At 42.0% G+C, this 22,160-nt stretch overlaps 1 protein-coding gene across 3 annotated transcripts; it reads left to right on the top strand.

The window, feature by feature from the left end:
* The first annotated feature begins 9,907 nt into the window (after window positions 1-9,907).
* Window positions 9,908-16,028, top strand: GPN2 (GPN-loop GTPase 2). 3 transcript variants are annotated; one of them, XM_075195783.1, is made up of 5 exons: window positions 9,908-10,377; window positions 11,638-11,794; window positions 12,023-12,135; window positions 13,993-14,120; window positions 15,312-16,028. In XM_075195783.1, exons 1-5 carry the CDS (start codon window positions 9,955-9,957, stop codon window positions 15,382-15,384), a joined length of 894 nt encoding a protein of 297 aa, XP_075051884.1. In that variant the 5' UTR covers window positions 9,908-9,954; the 3' UTR covers window positions 15,385-16,028. The 3 variants fall into 3 exon arrangements, with proteins under 3 accessions (XP_075051884.1, XP_075051885.1, XP_075051883.1); XM_075195782.1 differs by having other exon boundaries at window positions 9,909-10,377; window positions 12,023-12,183; XM_075195784.1 differs by lacking the exon at window positions 15,312-16,028 and having other exon boundaries at window positions 12,023-12,197; window positions 13,993-14,114.
* The last annotated feature ends 6,132 nt before the right edge of the window (window positions 16,029-22,160 follow it).

The raw sequence follows: 22,160 nt of genomic DNA, 5'->3' as shown, positions 1-22,160 counted from the left end.
TGGGTTACACTATACTTAAGATACGCACAGCACAGCTCCAGAAATAGGGTTAATTGCTAATCCCTACTCATAAACATACAAAAGACACACAAAGAGCAGCGCTGAAATGTGATAGTTAGGTAACCAAAATAAAAAATAGTTTTAAACCATGACAGAATACATATAAATTGGTTAAACCAGAGATAGTATTTAATACCTCAATAAATAACAATACATTCACATCACAAGTATTGCAACCAATAATCAAAAAGCATGAAGATAAAATCACTGGGACCTAAACTGTGTATGTAGAGAATGCCAAGAGCTACTGTGCAACGGACTATAATATGACTGCCCACATAAACCTCATTATACAGCAGTGGCCAAAAGTTTTAAGACTGACACAAATATTATTTTTCACAGAGTCTGCTGCCTCAGTTTTTATGGTGGCAATTTGCATATACTCCAGAATGTCATGAAGAGTGATCAGATGAATTACAATTAATGTCAAAGTCCCACTTTGCCATAACAATGAACTTTATCCCAAAAACAACATTTCCACTGCATTTCAGCCGTGCCACAAAAAGACCAGCTGACATCAGGTCAATGATTCTCTCTTCAGGTGAATGTTGACGAGGACAAGGCTGGAGATCTCTCTGTCATGCTGATTGAGTTAGAATAACAGACTGGAAGCTTTAAAAGGGGGGTGGTGCTTGAAATCATTGTTCTTCCTCTGTTAACCATGGTTACCTGCAAGGAAACACGTGCAGTCATCATTGCTTTGCACAAAAAAGAGGATTTATGTACTTACGTTAAATCCGTTTCTCTGATTCCGTCTGGCGGACACTGCTTACCATGGGGCACCTTGGGTTGTGGAGGGGAGCTTGGGAGTTGGCACCTAACTAGTTAACTTTAGTGCTGCCGACAGACCCCTCCCCTCTACAATCCCCCTGCCTCTTCCTGTACAATCCAGTTAGTTTTAAAAAGCCCCAGGAGGAAAAAAGGGCAGTCAAACAAGAGCACACAGAAGAAAAACAGAAGGGAGGGATCGCAGTGTCCCCTAGACGGAATCAGAGAAACGGATTTAACGTAAGTACATAAATTCTCTTTTCTCTTTCATCCAGTCTGGGGGACACTGCGTACCATGGGGACGTTCTAAAGCAGCCCCTAAAGGGTGGGATTACTCTGAAAATCCCGCTCGTAAAGCACTACGAGTGAATTTTGCATCGGCTGATGCAAAAACATTAATTGATAAAATTTCGTAAAAGTGTGGACAGAGGACCAGGTGGCTGCCCTGCAAAGCTGGTCCGCAGAAGCACCATTCCTTGCTGCCCACGACGCCCCTACTGATCTGGTGGAATGGGCTGTAATTCTCTCCGGCACAGGACGGTTAGCCTTTATATAAGCCTGCCTGATGGTAGACGTAACCCATCTTGCAATGGACTGTTTTGAGGCTGGCCAGCCTCTCTTATTAGCGTCCTAAAAAACAAACAGAGAGTCAGTACGTCTAATCTGGGAAGTTCTTTTAACAATTGCGGAGAGCCCTAACCACATCTAACTTTTCCATGGATTGTAAATCCGCATGGGAAGAAGATGAAAAAACCACTACAATTTCCTGGTTGAGATGAAAGGCCGAAACTACTTTGGAACAAAAGAAGGGAGGGTCCTTAACACCGCTCTGTCCTCGTGGAAAACAAAAAATGGTTCCCGGCAGGACAGGGCTCCTAATTCGGAAACTCTACGAGCAGATGCAATAGCCAAAAGAAAGAGGACCTTCCAGGTCAACCGCTTTAAATCTGCCTTGTTCAATGGCTCAAAGGGAGGCCCCTAGAGCATATCCAGCACCATGTTGAGATCCCATGGAGCTGTAGGAGGGACATAGGGAGGCTGAATATGCAAGACTCCCGGGAAAAAAGTCCTAATATCTGGTAAATCAGCTGATTTCATATGAAAACATATGGAAAGTGCCGATACCTGGACCTTTAGGGAACCTAATCTAAGGCCTGCTTCCAGGCCATCCTGAAGGAAAGCTAACAGACGGGGAAGACGAAAAGAGGACGAGTGGCACGTCCTATTTTCGCACCATCTAATGTAGGCCTTCCAAATCCGATGATAAATGCGAGATGAAGCTGGCTTCCTTGCTCGCATCATAGTCTGTACTACAGTGAAAGAAAAGCCTCTAGCCCTCCAGAGGCTGGCCTCAACAGCCATGCCGTTAAACTGAGCTGAGGTAAATTCTGGTAATGGAATGGACCTTGCAGAAGCAGGTCGTCTCGATACGGAAGGCGGAACCCCGGACCTTCCGCCATAGATATTATGTCTGCGTACCACACTCGGCGCGGCCAAGAGGGAGCTACTAGGATTATTGGTAGAAGGCCCTGCCGTACTCGTCTGAGGATGCTAGGAAACATGGGAATCAGAGGAAACAGGTATCCCATCCTGAACTCCCATGACATCGTCAGGACGTCCACTGCCGCCGCTAGGGGATCCCCTGCCCCTGCGCAAAACCTGTGGACCTTCCTGTTGTGTCTGGAGGCCATGAGGTCTATATCTGGAAGACCCCATCTGTGAACCAGAGACTGGAAGACTACCGGATGGAGTGACCACTCCCCCGGCATCATCAGGTTTCGACTTAGATAGTCCGCCTCCCAGTTTCTATTCCTGGAATGAAAACTGCCGATGTTGCTGGAACATATTGCTCTGCCCAAACCAATATTTGGTCTGCAATCTCCATAGTCGCTGCACTTCTGGTTCCTCCTTGCCTGTTGACATATGCCGCGGCCGTGGCATTGTCGGACTGGATTCTGACCGGGTGGCCCCGAAGAAGGGACTGAGCTCCCCGGAGGGCCAATAGAATGGCCTTCAATTCCAATACGTTTATCGATAGGGTTGATTCCTGAACCGACCAACTTCCTTGGAGTCGGAGGTGTAGGATCACCGCCCCCCAACCTTTCAGGCTGGCGTCTGTCGTGGCTATGATCCACGACCATGGTGCGAAAGATCTGCTCACATTCATGTGATCCTGACACAGCCACCACTGAAGAGATTCTTTCGCCCTCTGAGATAGAGAGATCTTCTGAAGTTTCAGGTGTAGATGTTATCCTGACCATTTCGACAATAGATCCCACTGGAAACATTGAGAATGTGCTCGACCAAAGGGAATGGTCTCGAAGGAGGCCACCATCTTTCCGAGTAGCCTCATGCACAAGTGCATTGAGGGGCTGGGAGAAGATAAAAACCTGGGTGGTTATGGTCTGAATAGAGGTGATCTACTCTTCTGGGAGAAATACTCCCTGATTGCTGGTGTCCATGATGAGTCCCAGGAACACCATACGCTGACACGGAATGAACTGGGATTTCTTTGAATTTTTAAACCATCCGTGGTCCTCGAAAACCGTCTGGGTGAGGGACAGATGATAACGTAGGCAACCTTCTGTGGAAGCCTTGATGAGTAGGTCGTCCAAATAAGGAACGACCTGAACTCCCTGCAGGTGAAGACATGCTGCCATTACTGACATAATCTTCGTGAAGACCCTTGGCGCTCTTGAGAGACCGAAGGAGAGGGCCCGAAACAGGTAGTGGACTGATCCCACCGAGAACCCGAGAAGGGACTGATGGTGGATCCAAATTGGAATGTGGAGGTAAGCGTCCTTTATGTCTATGGACGCCATGAACTGATCTTTCTCTAGGCCGTTTATTACTGACCTGAGGGATTCCATCCGAAATTTGTCCACCCTTAAGTGAACATTGAGGCCCTTTAAGTCTAGGATGGGCCGAAAGGAGCCATCCAGCTTCTTGACTAGAAACAGGTTGGAATAAAAACCCCTTCCTTTCTGACAATCTGGCACTCTGCAGATGACCCTTTGAAGCAAAAGAGAAGCGACACAAACCTGTATCGCCTGTCTTTTTAAAGTATCCTGAGGTAGCGGGGTCTGGAAGCAACGTTGTGGAGCCGGGCCCAATAAGTCTATCCTGTACCCCTCTGAAATAATTCCTCGAATCCAAGGATCTTGGGAAGACGCTGGCCACTGTTCCTGAAACAGGGACAGACGTCCTCCCACAGGCGCCCCCTGCAGAACAGGGTGGTAGTCAAGACGCAGGTTTTTCCTGGGTCCTAGCGGCCTGGCGCTTAGCTGCAAACGAGGACCTCCCCCTGGAAAAGGAGGCTCGGGAATTAGAATTCCTGCTTCTAAAGACTGTCCCCTCTGGAAGGAAGTCCCGCGAAAGGACTGACGGAAGGAGCTGCCCCTCGGGGCGCGGCTTCTGTTAGCATATACTGGCAAGGAAGTGCTTTTGCCCCCCGTTGCCTGAGAAATATGGGTATCTAATTCCGGGCCGAATAAACCTGCTGCAGAAAAAAGGGAATAGTTTCAATGGACCCTTTTGATTCTGCATCACCTTCCCAGGATTTCAGCCAAAGTGTCCTTCTTGCTGAAATGGAGGCTGCTTGAATAGAAGAGGAACCCGCCGCAGAATTCTGGGCCGCGTCATAAAGGTACCCCGAAGCCTCCTATAAATGCGAGGCTAGGGGAAGAATTCGGAGTCCTGAAAGGCCTCTGCCAGCTGGTCTGCCCATGCTTCCATGGCTCTAGCCACCCAGGCTGAAGCAAATGTAGGTCTAAAAGCAGAACCCGCAGCCGCAAATATAGATTTGAGCTGGGTTTCAACCTTGCGTCCATTGGCGTCCGGGAGGGACGCTGAGCCAGGGGCTGGAAGTAAAGTATGCTTTGCCAGGTGAGCAATAGGGATATCCACTTTTGGAATAGTTTTCCCAGCGCACCACTGCTTCCTCCTGTAAGGGATACAGGGAAGAGAACCTTTTAGGGATCTAAATTCTTTTCTCAGGCTGTTTCTATGCACCTTCCGCAATATCTCTAAGTTCTGCAGAGGGGGAAAACGGCTGGCCTTCCTTTTGGCCTTTTTAAAGAGACTTCTGTCTCTGGGAGTAATATCCTCCTGCTCTGGGAAATCCAGCGCCTGTCTAACCGCTAAAACCAAATCATTAACAAATTGGCCTTTAGGATTCTCTCCCTGTTCTGAGGAATGACCTAGATCAGTATCGGAATAAACTTCCCCTTCTTCCTCAGACTCCACCTCAGAGTCTGAAAGGACTAAAAGGGGGTTAGCAGATCTAGGCCTCTTTCTTTTAGCAGGCGGGGTATTAGAGGAGTCAAGCAACTGATTATGCTTGTCCAAACCTCTGATAAAAGCTGTAGACCAAGCCGGTTCTGTGACAAACTGGCTGGGTCAGTTGTAATGACGAAGGTCCCGGCAAACTCAATATACTAAAAGCTGAGGAGGCCGGAAGGCCTGACTGCATATTAGCATTACTAGCCACTGAAGTTGCAACAGAAGATAGCAGCTGATTTGACTGAAACACCATCTGGGCTAAAGAGGTAACCGACTGTGTTAGGGAGGTGACCCAGGCCGGTTCCTCAGGCGGAGGGGCTGTGACCTTCAGGGTTTGCGCAGTAGACGCCCCTGCTTCGCATGCAGCACAGAGCGCCAAAGGGTCCTTCTGCCCACATGGTAATTTTACATGACATTTTAGAACATGTGAAATATTTTGCTATAGGTCCCTTTCCCTTATCTGTCATTTTCTTATAAAGGAAGGTACACCAAGCACACAGACCAAAATATCAATCTAGCTGAATAACAGAGATAAAAGAGAGAGAGAGAGTGAGTAGTAAAGTATGGAAGGAACAGAGTAAATGACAAGTAATCAACTAATATCTTATGAAAAGTTGTACTTGAAAAATTTAAACACCATAAATATTTCTGGCTAGTAGGAGACTATAATATAAACCTGCTAGCCCAGTAATAAACAACAGATATGTGTTTAAATAAGCTGATACTTAGCCGAATGGCCACAAAGGGGAGAAGTCCAGCAGCTCAGTCCTGTGCTCTCCCTCAGCTCTGTTCCTCTTCCCGGGCTTCTGCATTGGCGCCAGAACCTTGGGAAAGACCATCTCTCTCTCTGTAAGGAGGGGGGAACTCTATGTATTAGCTCCCCCCTCTTCCATGTTGCCGATGTTCCTGATCCCTATATGTCCATAGGAAAAACGGCTTTTAGTGTGGCAGAGTAGTGGAGACCTCTATTTGTTCCTCTTCCCAGGACAGAGGTCTCCGCAGCGGTATCTATCCGATGCCCCCCTCCTATGTATGAGGGGGGAATCTTGGAATCGCCCCCTCCTCCTCAGCGCTCTTGACCATCCAAAATGGCCGCTGGCGTTATCGTTATCCGATAACCGGCGCTCTATGCCTGTAATGCCAGCGCCGGTTATCGGGGAGGCTGTAGGAGTGCAGCGGTCTCTGAGACCGCTTGTTACTCCAGTAATCAGGCACCCGAAATATTGCTTCCAGTCCCTGTCAGTGGGAGCCGCTGGCTCTCTGCTGACAGGGGAATGCCTGCGCTGCTCTGCTGTGAGTGTGTTCTCTATAGTAGAACACACTCCAGCGCTGCCACCTGTGTAAAAATAGAACATAAAAGAAAAAAATAAAATTTCTTAAAATTATACTAAGCACTAAAAAACTCTGCCCATACTCCAGGGCACCTAAAAAAAACTGGATTGTACAGGAAGAGGCAGAGGGATTGTAGAGGGGAGGGATCTGTCGGCAGCACTAAAGTTAACTAGTTAAGTGCCAACTCCCAAGCTCCCCTCCACAACCCAAGGTGCCCCATGGTAAGCAGTGTCCCCCAGACTGGATGAAAGAGAAAAGGGCTTCACAGGCAAGGATATTGCTGCTAGTAGTAAGATTGCACCTAAATCAACAATTTATCGGATCATCAAGAACTTCAAGGAAAGGGGTTCAATAGTTGTGAAGAAGGCTTCAGGGCACCCAAGAACGTCCACCAAGTGCTAGGACCGTCTCTTAAAGTTTATTCAGCTGCAGTATAGGAGCACCACCAGTGCAGAGCTTGCTCAGGAATGGCAGCAGGCAGGTGTGAGTGCAACTGCACACACAGTGAGGCAAAGAATTTTGGAGGATTACATGGTGTCAAGAAGGCTAGCAAAGAAGAGATCTCTCTCCAAGAAAAACATCAGGGACAGACTGATATTCTGCAAAAGGTAAAGGGATTGGACTGCTGAGGACTGGAGTAAAGTCATTTTCTCTGATGAATCCCCTTTCAGATTGTTTGGGTCATCTGGAAAAATGCTTGTCCGGAGAAAGAAAGGTGAGTGCTACCATCAGTCCTTTGTCATGCCAACAGTAAAGCATCATGAGACCATTCATGTGTGGGGTTGCTTCTCAGCCAAGGGAGTTGGTTCTCTCCCAATTTTGCCTTAAAACACAGCCATGAATAAAGAAAGGTACCAAAACATCCTCCAAGAGAAACTTCTCCCAACCATATAAGAACAGTTTGTTGACGAACAATGCCTTTTGCAGCATGATGGAGCACCTTGCTATAAAGCAAAAGTGATAACTAAGTGGCTCGGGGATCAAAATATCGAAATTTTGGATCCATGGCCAGGAAACTCCCCAGACCTTAAGATGCGGGTGGACAAACAAAAAACCACAAATTCTGACAAACTCAAAGTATTGATTAGCCAAGAATGGGCGGCCATCAGTCTGTATCTGGCCCAGAAGTTGAGTGACAGCATGCCAGGGTGAATTGCAGGTCTTCAAAAAGAAGGGTCAACACTGCAAATATTGACTCTTTGCATAAACTTAATGTAATTGTCAATAAAAGTCTTTGTCACTTATGAAATGCTTGTAATTTTACTTCATAGCAACATCTGACAAAAAAGGTCTAAAACACTGAAGCAGCAAACTTTGTGAAAACCAATACTTGTGTCAATCTCAAAACTCTTGGCCATGACTGTAGTCCACTCTACTCATTTTAGGTCCAAGCAGTTTTATCTTCATGCTTTTTAATTATTGGTTGCAACATTTTGTGATGTGAATGTATTGTTATTTATTAAGGCATTAAATATTTTATATGGAATTATCTCTGGTTTGACCGCTTTATGCATATTCTGTCATGGTTTAAATCGTTTATTTTATTTTGGTTACCTACTTATTTACCACATTTCAGCGCTGCTCTTTGTGTGTCTTTCATAATGATGTCATGTCTACGTGAAGTCTTTGCTAAATTATATCATGAGTTTCAATCTGCTATTGGTCTATGGTACTCTATTGCATCACAGATGGTTTAATTGTGCCACTTCTTGTGTGGCATGGGATGATGGCATTGATTTTCTGTTCAGGCTTCAGTGAATAATAGGTAGGCTAAATAATTATTGCTCGTTTCTGGTTAGTTAGCAACAGTGACCAATGAGGATATGTTTGTCAACAGGCCAGTGACTAATACTCCTTGATATGGGAAAGGGCTGGTCCTGGATGGGATCACAGCATTTACCGTGGGATCTTCTGGCTCTCCACTAGGAAGAGGGTTTGGGAAGCTAGTATCATATAAACAAGGACATAATAGCCATTACAGACCAAGCTAGAGTCAAAGGGGTAAATGTATCATACCCCGGTTTTCTGAACTCGCGGGAGATCGGCGTCTTCGCAGCTTAAATTTACAACGGCGCTGTCTTGTCCCTTTACAAGGCAGCGCTGCTTTAAATTTAAGCTGCGAAGACGCCGATCTCCCGCAAGTTCAGTAAACCCGGGGTATGATACATTTACCCCCAGGGTGCCTAGAGGATCCTGTAACAGTATTAAATATAAATCAACTCTCTTGGTTTAAAAACGAAGACAAAATTAAAAAACATACCTGTTCTGCTTTTACCCCACCACTCACCTTTGGCCCCACTATGCAGCAAAACATGAGAGACTCTTATGGAATATGGAATATGATGTGCGATTTAAAGCCACCTCGCTCTGGCTACAGATCGGTTTATTAAGGTAGCTACCAAAAATAAAAAGAATGAACATACAGGTAAGGCACTTGTCTATCTGGAAACGATGACATTACTTTATTGTCGTGTTGATTATTGTTTAGGATTTTAATGGAATGGGTGTGACTGTAAGAAAAAACCTTCAGGGTACCCAACTACAAGTAAAACTGCACTTATATGTATTGCTGCACCATAACAAAGCAATGTGGCAACCAGTGGAGGACAAATACACCCAGTGCCGCTTGTTTTCACAGATGACATTGGGCAAAAAGGGTGATGTTCTCACCTAAATTAACTAGCAGTGCACAAACACTGTAATGTAAATAACACCATGTGTTGTGTGGCTATTTGTTTGGTTTTACTCGTACATACCAGACAGACATTGGTACCAGGCAATGCCTAAGTAGCACATATGGTTTACCAAAAGTGTCTATCTGGCTCATAAACAAATTTTCATATTTCATTTTATAAAATCGCTTAGTTACTTATACTGTTTTATTGTTTTGTCAAGTATGAATATGAAGCCACGTTTTATTTAATAACTTAATTTGTGCCTTATTTTTGGCCCCAATGGCAGCTGGCATACCTTAAAATTTTAGATGGTATGTGCGCTTGTGCACAAGTATTCCACTGCTGCTGGGAAGGGATCTGCTTCAAAAATTATGTAACTAATACATGTCAACATTTTAAGTTTGGCTCTAGCTATAGAGCACAGCTAGTATAGCAGAAGGTCCATTGAAAATGTGGCAATAGAGTATTATTATTTCTAGTTATACTACTGTTTGTAACTGATTAAAAAAAGATCAGTATCAACAATCTGGTCATAAAGAAAATAGAAAAGTAGCATATTATAATATACACCTCACAAATATCTGTATATCAGATATATCATTACATGTAGAGCAAGTATACATGGCACCTCCCTGCTGACCCAACTCATGCACAGCAGAGTTTGTTTACATCACACAGGTATAAAGAAAAAACAGTAATACAATCTTCCTCATTGCTGCTTTTAATCATCCCGCTCCAGCAATGGAATTTATGTAATCACATGGTGCCATGGTATGACTAATGTGCCCGTCTCTTCATTGTGATGTCATCATCCTCCGCCGGCTGAACAGGGCACAACATGGAGGCGGCCAGTGGGGGAGATAAGCAGCCGCTACTGGGTTTCGGACAGGCAGTTATCGGTCCCCCCGGTTCCGGGAAGAGCACATATGTCCGGGCCATGCATGCCGTCCTTACCAGCATGGGCCGCCAGGCCTCCATCATCAATCTGGATCCCGCCGGGGAAGAGGAGCCCGGAGCAGCCGTCAGTCTGCGCGAACTGCTGGCTCTCACGGAGGTGATGTCTGAGCTGCACTTAGGACCCAACGGGGCCCTGCTGTACTGCATGGAATATCTGCAGGGAAACCTGGACTGGCTGCGGGACCGGCTGCTCAGCCTACGGGGCTCTTACCTGCTGTTTGACTGCCCGGGCCAAGTAGAGCTTTACACCCACCACCCGGCTCTGCCCCAAATCCTTAGACAGCTGGAGACCTGGGGCCTACGGGTGAGGCGATAACCCCCTCTCTTATAGGGTCTGTTCGCTTCATCAGTGATAATGCATATGTATACCTGCTAATAAAAAGTGACACAAAAGTGTCTGTATTTTCCATTTGTGCAGTGGTGTTTTATACGACCCACTGATCATCATCAGTTATTAATACAGCCCCACTAATTAGACAGCACTGTACAGAGAACTCATTCACATCAGCAGGGCCGCCATCAGAAATCGCAAACGGGCAATTTTTAGCCCAGGGGGGACTAGACTCTGCTCAGCAGCCTGTTAGGAACATTTTAACGGAAAAAATGTAGGTAGCCTTGTGACCCAGCCCAAAATAGCCCACTATGGGACCAGCCCCTGATAGAACACACTGAACAGTGTCCCACTGGCAGATTAGTTCTGAAGCAAATGGAGTAAATCAGACAAAGATTCTCCCCACTCCTATGTAGAGGCATGGTCTGTAGCTTTCTATGGCATGGTATGGTAGTTTACAGTTGTTTTGAAGTAGGGGATAGTAATTTAGGAAGGGTGGTGGATGGGTTTGTGTGTGTGTTGAGGTAATTGTTTCATCAGAGTAGTGAAAGATTGGCTAATTATGAAGTTTAGAATTACAAATTGCATACCTTGTGAATAATTTACTATGTTATACTTCATGATTACCCCTGCCTTTCATTGCTTTCATATTCTCTGTGAAATTTAAAATTTCATGTCCAAATGTTTTTTTTATAGGTGAAATGACAAATTCACTTTTAAAATGCTTTATTCACAATTGTACATGCTCCAAAATGAAAGTGGGCCTGTTAATCATGGTATCTTGCCATTTTTTCTCTTTTATCTTGTGCATGCACTATGTAGTGAGCCAAAAAAAAAAAAACAGGTTGCCTGGAACAACGTTCACACGTGACGTCACATTTTCTTCAGCGCACTAATAAAACATGACATGCTGAATATAGTGCCAATCATATGCTTGGACAGTCTGACTTTTTTGTTACTTTTTAAATTGTTATTAATCTAAGGGGGGAATTCAATTGCAGCACCGCTCACATTGCTGCTAATTACGGTGAAAATCTCAGTTCATTTTTCAGTGCAAGAAAAAATGAGCAGAGATTTTACAGAAATCTCACGGATGTTCCAGAAACACTTTGCGACTAATTGAAGTCCCCCTACATGATAATTTCTCTAAACTAGCAATCATTTGCAGTAATATTGCAGTGTAAGATGGAAGTGACAATTGTTCATTTTATTGTTTTTTTTTTGTCTTTTTAGCTGTGTGCCGTACACCTTGTGGACTCCCATTATTGCACAGACCCGGCCAAGTTCATCTCTGTTCTGTGTACGTCTTTGAGCACCATGCTTCATGTACAGTTGCCACACATCAATATCCTTTCCAAGATGGATCTTATTGAGCAGTATGGTCAGCTAGGTAAGGTTGGTAACCGTCACGGGAGAGTAGTTAGACAGCATTTTTCAGGGCGCCAAAGAGAAAGGATGACAAAGGACACAAAGCAACGGGTAGTATTGTTGGGCTTGTCTATTGCAAGTTGAGTAGGATGGTAATATGAAAAGCAGCAGTACAGAAAAGGATCATTTATTTGGTTTATATGGGAAGTTCATGATTTTTACATGAATCAAAGTTTTCTTCTCTTTGCAGCTTTCAACATTGATTACTACACAGAGGTTATGGACCTTTCCTATCTGGCAAATCATCTGACCTCTGATCCATTTTTCCGGAGGCATCGGCGGCTTCATGAGAAATTAGCTGAGGTCATCCAGGATTATGGGCTGGTGTCATTTATGCCACTCAGTATCAAGGTCAGGAAAGTCTGGTGAGAAGAGGAAAGTTTAGCATGGAGGAAAACACTGCAGTGATTTAATAGGAATACTATTCCCTGCACTGTATTGTGACTCCTAACTTCCCTTTTATTTTATAGTATTGCAGACATTTAAAATCACAAGGCTGCATCCCTGCCCCGCATTATAATAATTATTATATATAATATTATTGTTGTTGATTTATAATGTGCTACAGTGCCCTACAGCTCCAGACAGGTGGGAACAACAAATCATACCTAAAACAGGGACAGAAGAAGATTCACAAAATAAATGCAGACGTGAACAGATAGGGTAGTGAGGGCCCTGCTTGTGTTCACTTACAATCTAGTAAGAAAAGGGCAGAGTTGAGAAGAGGAGTGGTTTGGTTTAGAAGGAAGATTAGGATAGTAGCGAGGACCAGTGGGCGTAGCGTAGGCTATAATGAAGAAGTGGGGTTTTAGAGAATGTTTAAAGATTTGAAGGTTGCAGGAGAGTCTGGCCAGGCATACTTGGGAATTCCATGGGGAATAGTGGCACAGGAGAAATCTTGTGACAGATCTAACGGGTTGTGACGAAGAATATTTCAGATTAAAGTTTTAGAAGTATGAAATTGTGGTGATGGTGAGTTATTTTAGTTGGATTCAGGAGGATATGGGATTTGCAGAATGATGTGAAGTGTTGAGAGTGGAAGATTAGTCTTGCACAGAATTTAGACTGGATTGAAGGTGGACTGATGGGTGAATGAAGGAAATAGCAGTAGTCAAATTGGAAGATGAGAGAATGGATAAGGGTTTTTGTTGCAAGTAAAGGGTGTATTCAAGAATTATTTCAAAGGTGTAAATGAGGACTGCGAGACAGTTTGGATGTAAGCAGTAAAGCATAGAGTGAAGTCATGGGTGACGCCAAGGCAGCAAGTTAAAGATACTGAGGAAATTGTGGTGTTGCTCATGAGTGAGATTTGAGTGGAGGTGGTGTCTTTGGGAGAAGAATTACTGTAGACTACGTGGGGGCTAGGGCTCTGTTGTTTAAAGCCGAAGTTGGTGTGCTGCTTTATTGAAGATGAGAAATGGATTGGCTTGAGAGCATTTAGGTGTAGTATTGTGCTAGTGAATTTTGGTGGGGTGGGGGGGAAACATAGTAAAGTGACGCTGCTGAAAAAATTGGGTTGTGCTTATTAAGCAAAAAGTACCTGTTGGGAAACTAGAAATGGAGCCGAAGCAGCAGAAGATGAGGTCAAGGGAGTGTCCATCAAGGTAAGTGGGATATGAAGTCCACCTGGGGAGACCAAAGGAGAAGTAAGCAGAAGAAGTTTTATTTGGCACAAAAAGTGGGGTTGTCAATGGGCATGTTAAAACCACCCGGTATGAGAGTATGGTGAAAGGATTGGAAATATAAAAGCCAGGCAGCAAAGAGGTCAAGGAATTGGGAGACTGGACCTGGGAAGAAACAGAAATATGAAGGTGAAGGGAGGGAAGAGACAGATGGTGTGGACTTCAAAGGAAGGCTATCGCCGAAGTGCTGCCTGGAGAAATGATGATGCCTACTTCAGTTCTGGGAGTATGAGTGCAATAGAGTCCCTTGTATGAGAGAGCTGCAGCATCACTACTCTCAAGCAGTTAGAATATAATTGACATTTTATATATTCTATTTATTTTTGTATTACGCGTGTGTATTAATAGTTAACTACCTTTTATTAGGAAGGGATGATGTACGTTTTGAAATTGTGCAAGATTGGTAAACCTAATGTGTGTGGCTGTGCAGTGAAGTTTAGGCATAAATCATTTTCTTGTCTTGTACTCCCATGCTCAGGATGAACAAAGTCTGAAGAGAGTTTTGGCAGCTGTGGATAAAGCAAATGGGTTCTGCTTTGGGGTGGACAACAGATCGCCTGGAAATCTTATGTCAGCAGTAGTGGGGGCAGACTTCCATTTCACATCGTATCCTAATCCTGATTTATGTATGGTGTGGATATGTGTGTAACTTTAGTCTTCGTAACATTATAACATCAAATTCTTTCTTTACAAATAAAATATTTAGGTGCTAGTGAAATTATATACACCTACAAGAGAAATTCTATCTGCTGTATAGGAAAGTATTGCTCTCCTCTTCTAATTGTTATCAGTCAATATATAAATGTGATGTCTTTAACCACTGAATATCTAGCTATAGTTTGTCTTTCTAGCAGTGAATTATTATTGGCTTGACTAGTGAGTAAAAAAAGTGAAAGTTAATTTTAAAATGCTTCAAACAACCACACATCACATACATAATTTTATGTACCATATTTTTATATCCCTATGTTGTTGTGTTTTTTGGGGTTTTTTTTTGTCTTGTGTGTATTTTTTGAGCAGCTTTGCTTAATAGCATGCCCAGTAGCTAGAATCTCTGTTGCAAATAACATGCTGATGCGTTTCATTCTTGGAAACACTCATTCTGTTGTGGTTTAATAGGGTGAATATCCCAGAACTCTTCATTAAGTACTTCTGAAGATTTAAACACCTTCCTAAACTTAGAATTGTGTCTTGCTTATTTTACAGGGGCCTTTGAAGTTCTGACCTGACTTTGTACATACAATCAGACAATATGTTTGAAATTTCTGCTTCAAAAAAAAAAAAAAAAAAAGGGGGTGTAGAAATATGGTGCATAAAATTATGTATGTGCATTATGTGTGATTGTTTAAAGCATTTAACATATATCTGCATCAATAATTCACATTAGAAATTTAGCGGTTAAGGCTAAACTTTAATATTTATTTCATTTGTTATTTTAATATGTTGGCAGAGGTTATTCTGAGCACCTAACCATCTTTCTGTCTGCGATATTCTTTCTTCAATAATGTTGAATAAGAAACCTAAGCTGGTCTATGATAAAAGGAATACATGTCCTCATGTTGTCAACACACTACAGCTGTAGATTTAGTACCATAATTAGATCCCAGCAGCCAGTGTGCCAGTTAGCATTCATTGTGTATCAGGTACGAGACTGTTGTTGTAATGTGTTTGTTTCATTATTGGGGTGGAAAACCATATTTAGAATATGCTGTTTAATAGTCCCACACACACACACACACAAAGCAATATGTATCTATCCCTTGTCTGTAATATAGACCTTAACATGTACTGTGATAGAACACTGGCATTTCAAGAAAAATATGTTGAAAAGGAGATTAGAACAGTGGAAGAAGAGGCGTTCGACTTGTAACCACCTGAAATCGGCGCTGACTTTCATAACCAGGAATATACCGCTGTATGGATCCACTTAACCTGCACATTGGATGAAGAGTATCCTCATTCCTGGAGCTCCATTTATTTTATCTTGCATGCTCCAGAAATGTTAATAATTCATAAAACGTCAGAAGGTGTTGGACTTGCTAGTCATTTGATTGTTGCTACTTTATCTCAAGCTTATGAGTAAGTACAGGTAATGCAACTTGTTTAATTGTAAAAAGTATGAGGCATACCCCACATTCATTGTGACAGCACCATTGCGCTGTTATTACTGGTTTATGAGCCTTTGTTGACTGGAGCTGCTCTTAGCCTACCTATGCCACTTTGGCACATTTAAGTGCAGTCAAATTTAAGCTCTTGTTAACGTGTTTTGTTTTTTTTCTTTGCTTTGAGAATGATGTCCCAGCACTTTGCTATTCACATGCTAACAGCTGTTCAGTCAGACATCAGCATCAATGATTTTAGTGCTTGATGTATTTTCAGAGCACTGCTTGGGTTGTGGGCCTCTGAGTATTTTCATAATCAGCATTCCAAAGTACTTTCTGAACAAGACCTATGGGATGAATTTTGCTAAATTATTTTTTGTATGAAAACAAAATAAAAATCTTATTTTATTTATTTTTACTTTCTATATAATATATTCGCAGCTTGACTTCATTTGTTACTGCAGTGTATAATTGAACAGTATTTTGTTAATCCACTGAAAGTAGAAGTGGCATCAAGGGACAGACCTAAATCTTTTGACTGTTTTAATTTAAAGTATTCATTTATTTGATGTAGGGGTTTCTGTACTTTCTTCACCCCATAGTGAGTTGTGTGACTTTTAGGGCTCTTTATAACTTGTATTTATAAAGCAAAATATAAAGTGCACACCTTCACAGCAGCTCCCGAATGGTTCCCATACATGTTTGGCCTCTTATTATGACATAGCAAAAATGACATTTAGACGCAGAGTTTTATTGTTGTCTGGCAACATTATGGAAAACCTACACGTCTGGCTTTGCTGACTGGGTGGTTAATGAAGCTGTAGGGCATCGGCCATTCACAGACTGCCATGCCAAAATAATTTAAAGTGTCATCCAGATAGGCAAAGTCAGAATATACGGTGCAAGCTTTGACCGTCGACTTTGATTTGGGTTGAGCACTCCCCGCCCCCACCACTGCTCAACTCTTATTCATATACAGAATATGCTCCCCAGACTTGGCTGTTCTTGCACACTTGACTCACTCTCATCCATGTTCTTTAACGCCTCCCCTCTAGAGCTGAGAATGCCCAGGATAGATATGCATGTCTCTTAATGCATCATACTACAAATTTGCTTTGATATTAATACAATGATTAATGTATGGCAGTGTTTCTCAACCCTAGTCCTCAAGCACCTCTAACTGCAAGTTTTTCATATATTAAAATTATTGATCTTATCAGGCGCTTCACTAATGTGTGCTGCTGTGTGTGTACTTAGGAATTTCCACAAAAATTCACACAATACATAAATGCTAAAATAGAAATAGTACATACACTTGCGCTCCTGTTTTTGTCTATAATGAAATCATATGGATGATCCCTTATTCATAGAGGGATTCTTTCTCTGTATCTCTTGATCACATCATCATCTTATGGAATACATATATACATGAAAAACATACTGTGATAACATCATATCACTGTACTGAAGGCCTCTGGGGCAGATTTAGCATTTTATGTTTCCTGCTGAGCTTGGATTTTCATAAGGCCTATGAAAGCTTATCTTGAAAAATGAAAAAACATTGTTATAATATATTTTATATTACATAAAAACTAAAAATACCAGTTTGCAATATGATTACCTTTTAGCCATGCTTATTTATTTTGTAATAGTGGTGATGATTTGCATATCAATCACTAACAGCCATAATAGTACAAATTTGGTCAGTGCCAATATGTGTATGGTGCCATAGAATTCAATGTATAGCATTTCTTTACCTGGTTTTCATCTGGGTAGCTTGTGGAGTCCGCTGTGAATAAGCTGTTAATATGCAACATGCACGTGTTCATACCTCTGTCAAACATTGGACTTACCACATTTAATGAGTGTCTCAATGTCACCGCCCCTCTTCAGTACACAACCACATGCATGCAGTGTTCCTGACAATGCCACAGGGATCAATTCTCAACCTGCTACAGTTTAAATGTGCTATATCTGTGAACCGCAAAGTATTACTACGTTGTATGCCTAGAAGGTGTCTGTACTATAAATGAGACCTCACAATGGAAAGCACTTGAAACTCATGTTGATTGAAAACTGCTAATCCTGCAAGTTTATTGTACCCAATTGTGTTTACAGTTTCTCTTACCTGCCTGTGCATTATACTTGGAATGGTTTTATTATTTCAAAACTGCCACACTTACATTTGGGGTTTCACAGGGCAAGAGAACAGAAACGTGATACCAAGTATGTGTACTTTATTCAATGGCTGATGCAGCTATAGGGCCTAGGTACAAAATTCTTAGTGTGGATGTAAGAGGTAGATTAAGCAGAAAAATTTGTGATGGAAAATGTAGCTAGCCCCTCATGCACAAACATCAATTGGTTTCCCCGGTAAATAATGATATGCTTCCCCATTTTTTTTTTTAAATCAGGTAACATTTTATTGCATTTTTTCCTTTAATCAACAAAAAAAACCAAAAAAAAAAAAACCCAACACAGTAGGTTATCCCCCCAACTATACCCCATACAGTGATACAAGTATTGTCAAGTATATGTACACCATGCAGTTAGGAAAAGCAAAAAAACATTGACATTCGCATTTCCAAGTAAAGATATATACATTTTTCCAAGATATAGTGAAATAATGGTACAGCTTTGGCAATACAAGATACAATCGTTGATCTTAATAACATAATAGGCGGCTGGATGTCTGCCCCAAGCTTCAATCAGGAGCGTTCCACTTCTCTCAATCCCTCCGTGACATACGGGGATATCCTCCATCTATACCATATTCTTTCATATTTATCCACCAAATTCCTGCTGGTATACATGAACCTTTCATGCCCGACTGTATCGTTAACAAGGTCAATCCAGCTATTCAATGTCGGACCTTCTGGTGCCATCCAATATGCTTCCCCATTTAGACAATGTTGTGTTTTAGAGAGTGGGTACAGGGGGACCAAATGAAACATTCCCTCGCCACAACATAGAACCAGTGGATGACTGCACCAGCATATTAGAAAATGTTACATGGCAACATGTTTATTTTAGGCCCTGTTAACACTATTCTAACATGATCTAAGTAGATCTCAATCGATTATGAAGTCATTAAAAACTTTGTAGTGGATTCCATTCTTGTATGCACTGGCCTTGTACCACCTAAAGATAATATATTGCATAAAATTAAGTCTTGACCTGTCAACACAGGCTCTCTACTAATCTTTGGAACTACATATTATACCTTACTCTGATTGTTTTGCTCATTATTTGGGAGCACTCCATAGACATCTATTGCTTGGGACAGCATTTTCAGTGGATAATTTCCCTTGAATGACCAAATGGTCACAACTGGAGGCTTACAAAAGCTAAGTAGTATATGTTATACAATGTGTTAGTCAATGTGCTAGTTCTTCGGGGAGTGAATTAAGGTCTACTGCCAGGGTGCTATTTGTGGCATTGTCCTTCACATGGACAAATGGTGTTACGGGTGAATTCAAAAGCATGCACAAAACTTATACTGTAAAATAGGTAGGTGTTCTTGATGTACATCTTGCTTTGCACTGATTACATATATGCCTGTAACATAGTATACTGACACACACACACACACACACTCACTCTGCCACACTGGTAAGGTAAGTAATGGCATGATTGGACAGCACTAAAAGAAAATGGCACATTGTCCAAGTGAACATTTTTTTTTTATTTATTTTTTTTAAATTAAAAACATGTAAATAAAACAAAACTACACTTACAAATGCAAGCAAATAAAAAGATAGTGGTTAACTTTTATCTGTATTGACTTGGTAGCAATGCCTCACCATGTATCCCTGCTTTGCATTTCAAAATTACCCCCTTTGACAGTCAATATGGAACACATGATGCATTATCATGTCAGGAGTCATTCTTATAATGTAACCTAAGCATTACTCAAAATTATACAAACTTAATGCACTAAAATTACATATTATAATGCACATATAAAACATACGGTCTTTTAACATGGTACAAAACTATTCATGGAAATACACATACTAATATGGTAGCATAAAGTACAAAAGGTAAAATATATATATATATATATATATATATTATACACACACATTAACTTTATGAGGCCTCAGTTAAAATATAATGGGTATTGCAAATTATTCAGACACTCGCTCAGAGGAGAAAATAAAAATGGATTCACAATGTCCATTGCATTAAATCTAGCACTTCAGGCACAGCATACAGACAGCACTCTCAGAAGTCTTTTACCACTATATAAGCTCAAAATTTTTCTCAGCAACCATAAACTACATTGACATTTCGGTCCCCATAGCGACCTCTCTTTTCATCTTAAATCACTGCTCTTTTACTTGCCAAGCAAAAATCGAATCTCTTAAAGTAGACGTTAATATCCACTCAGTCTTCTGTCACTTTCAATTCGCTAATCTGGCCACTCGCATCTCCATGATTTTGCCACCTACTTCAAAAGCAAAATCAACTCCATTCATCAAGATATTTATTCATGCCAACCTTCTCTACCCTCAGTTCATTCTCTACTGTAACTGGAAACAAAGTCTCTACACTTATATCACCATACAACCTGCCCCTCCAACCCCATATCCAGCCAACTTCTGTATCATCTCATCCACTACATGCCCATCTCCAGCTCACCATTCTCCATTCAGCATACTCAACACCAATTCTAAAGAAACCAACTTCAGCCCTATTTCTGACCTCAACTTTGCCTCCAAACTACGAGTGACTTCTGTATAATTGCGTCTCTCACTCCATTTTCGACTTTGCAGTCTTTGTGGAATGTTGGGGGCGGAAGCCTGATTGCAATCACAAAAGTTATCAATCTACCCCTTTCACACTCCAAAAACATACTAGTAGGTTAATTGGCTGCTATTAAATTGACCTTAGTCTGTGTGTATGTTAGAGAATTTACACTGTAAGCTTCATTGGGGACAGGGACAGTTCTCTGTACAGTTCCGCGGAATTAGTGGTGCTATATAAATAGCTGATGATGATCACAAAGCAAAGTCTAAGGGTCATTTCATCATCCCCCTAGACCTATCTGTTGCCATCAACACTTTTGACCACAATCTTCTCCTGCACACTCTTCACTCCACTGGCCTTTGTGACCGTTCTTTCCTGATTCACTTTCCATGATCCTTTGGCGACTACCTCCGGTACATTCGCCTCTCCAATCCCACTCTGTTGGTTTCTCACAAGGCTCTGTTCGCAGTCCTCTGCTTTTCTTACTTTATACCACTTGAGGAACTAAATTTGCTCAAAAATCATCCTTTGGTATCAGCTGTACACTGACAAGACAACTCCATCTCTCCTCCTCCTCTGTACTGCCTTGTGTAACTCTCTGCTATGCTAGCTAAAGTTAAACCTGTCTACAACTCAGCTTATCTTCCCTACTCCCAGAGTCACCACCTCCTCTCAAGTCTACCTCACTGTCAACACCGCCACAATTTCCTAGGAGTCTCCAGAGCCCGCTGACTTGGTTTCACACTTGACTCTCTGGTTTATTCCTCACGTCCAGACTCTCTCCTGTCAACACTTTAAAAACATTGCCAGAATACGTCATTTTCTTAACCAACATGCTACCAAAACTCATCCATTCTCTCATCACGACTACTGCAACATCTTGCTATCTGACATTCCCAACACCCTTGTATCCCATCCTAAATGTTGTTGCAAAACTGATCTTCCTCTTTTGCTGCTTCACATCTACTGCAGCACCTAACAAATACCTACGCTGGCCAGAATTCAATTAAAAATACCTTTAAGTATAAACCCCACAACATCAGCCCTTCATAGATCTCAAATGTCATAAAAAAAGAAGGATCAGCTTGAGTATCTTAAAACTGCTGAACTCCTGGGATTTTCACACACACACACACACACACACACACACGCTTACCAAAATTAGAAAGTTGAAGATTACAATCTTCAGTGAAGGCAACATTTTTTCAGAGTCACAATTTGGCATAAAAAAAATAAATAAAAAAAAAACCATGAATCCATCCTGCCATGTGTCAATTGTGCAGGCTGGTGGTGTAATTGTATGGGAATGTTTTCCTGGCACACATTAGACCCATTAATACCAATTCAGCATAATTTCAATGCCACAGCCCGAGTATTGTTGCTGACCACAGGCATCCTTTTATGGCCACAGTCTACCCATCTTCTAATGGCTACTTACAGCAGGCTAATTAGCAAGGGCACAAAAGCACACGTCATCCCAAGCTGGTTCCACGAACATGACAATGAGTTCAGTGTACTCCAATAGAGCACCTTTGGGAACAGGAAAGCAATATGAATGTGCAGCAAACAAACTGCATGATTCTATCATGTCCAAAATCTCTATACACATACATATATACACACACATATACATACATATATAAACACATATCACTACAATGATATCCGTCAAGGGGTGGGATATGTTAGGCGGCAAGTGAAGTGTCAGTTCTTGAAGTTAATTGTTAGAAGCAGGAAGAACTGAGCGACTAAGGATCTGAGCGACTTTGATGAAAGCCAAATTGTGATGGCT

Source organism: Mixophyes fleayi, chromosome 2 (genome assembly GCF_038048845.1).
Source record: "Mixophyes fleayi isolate aMixFle1 chromosome 2, aMixFle1.hap1, whole genome shotgun sequence".
Lineage (NCBI taxonomy): Eukaryota > Metazoa > Chordata > Amphibia > Anura > Limnodynastidae > Mixophyes > Mixophyes fleayi.
Note: the sequence above shows the minus strand (reverse complement) of the source record. Positions and strands in the feature narration are given on the sequence as shown.

Bases quoted from the DNA above. Each gene is read 5' to 3' on its own strand.
- GPN2 (XM_075195782.1), top strand. From the start codon at position 9,955: ATGGAGGCGGCCAGTGGGGGAGATAAGCAGCCGCTACTGGGTTTCGGA. The intron at 10,378-11,637 runs GTGAGGCGATAA...TTGTCTTTTTAG, and splicing joins TGGAGACCTGGGGCCTACGG to CTGTGTGCCGTACACCTTGT. The intron at 11,795-12,022 runs GTAAGGTTGGTA...TTCTCTTTGCAG, and splicing joins TGAGCAGTATGGTCAGCTAG to CTTTCAACATTGATTACTAC.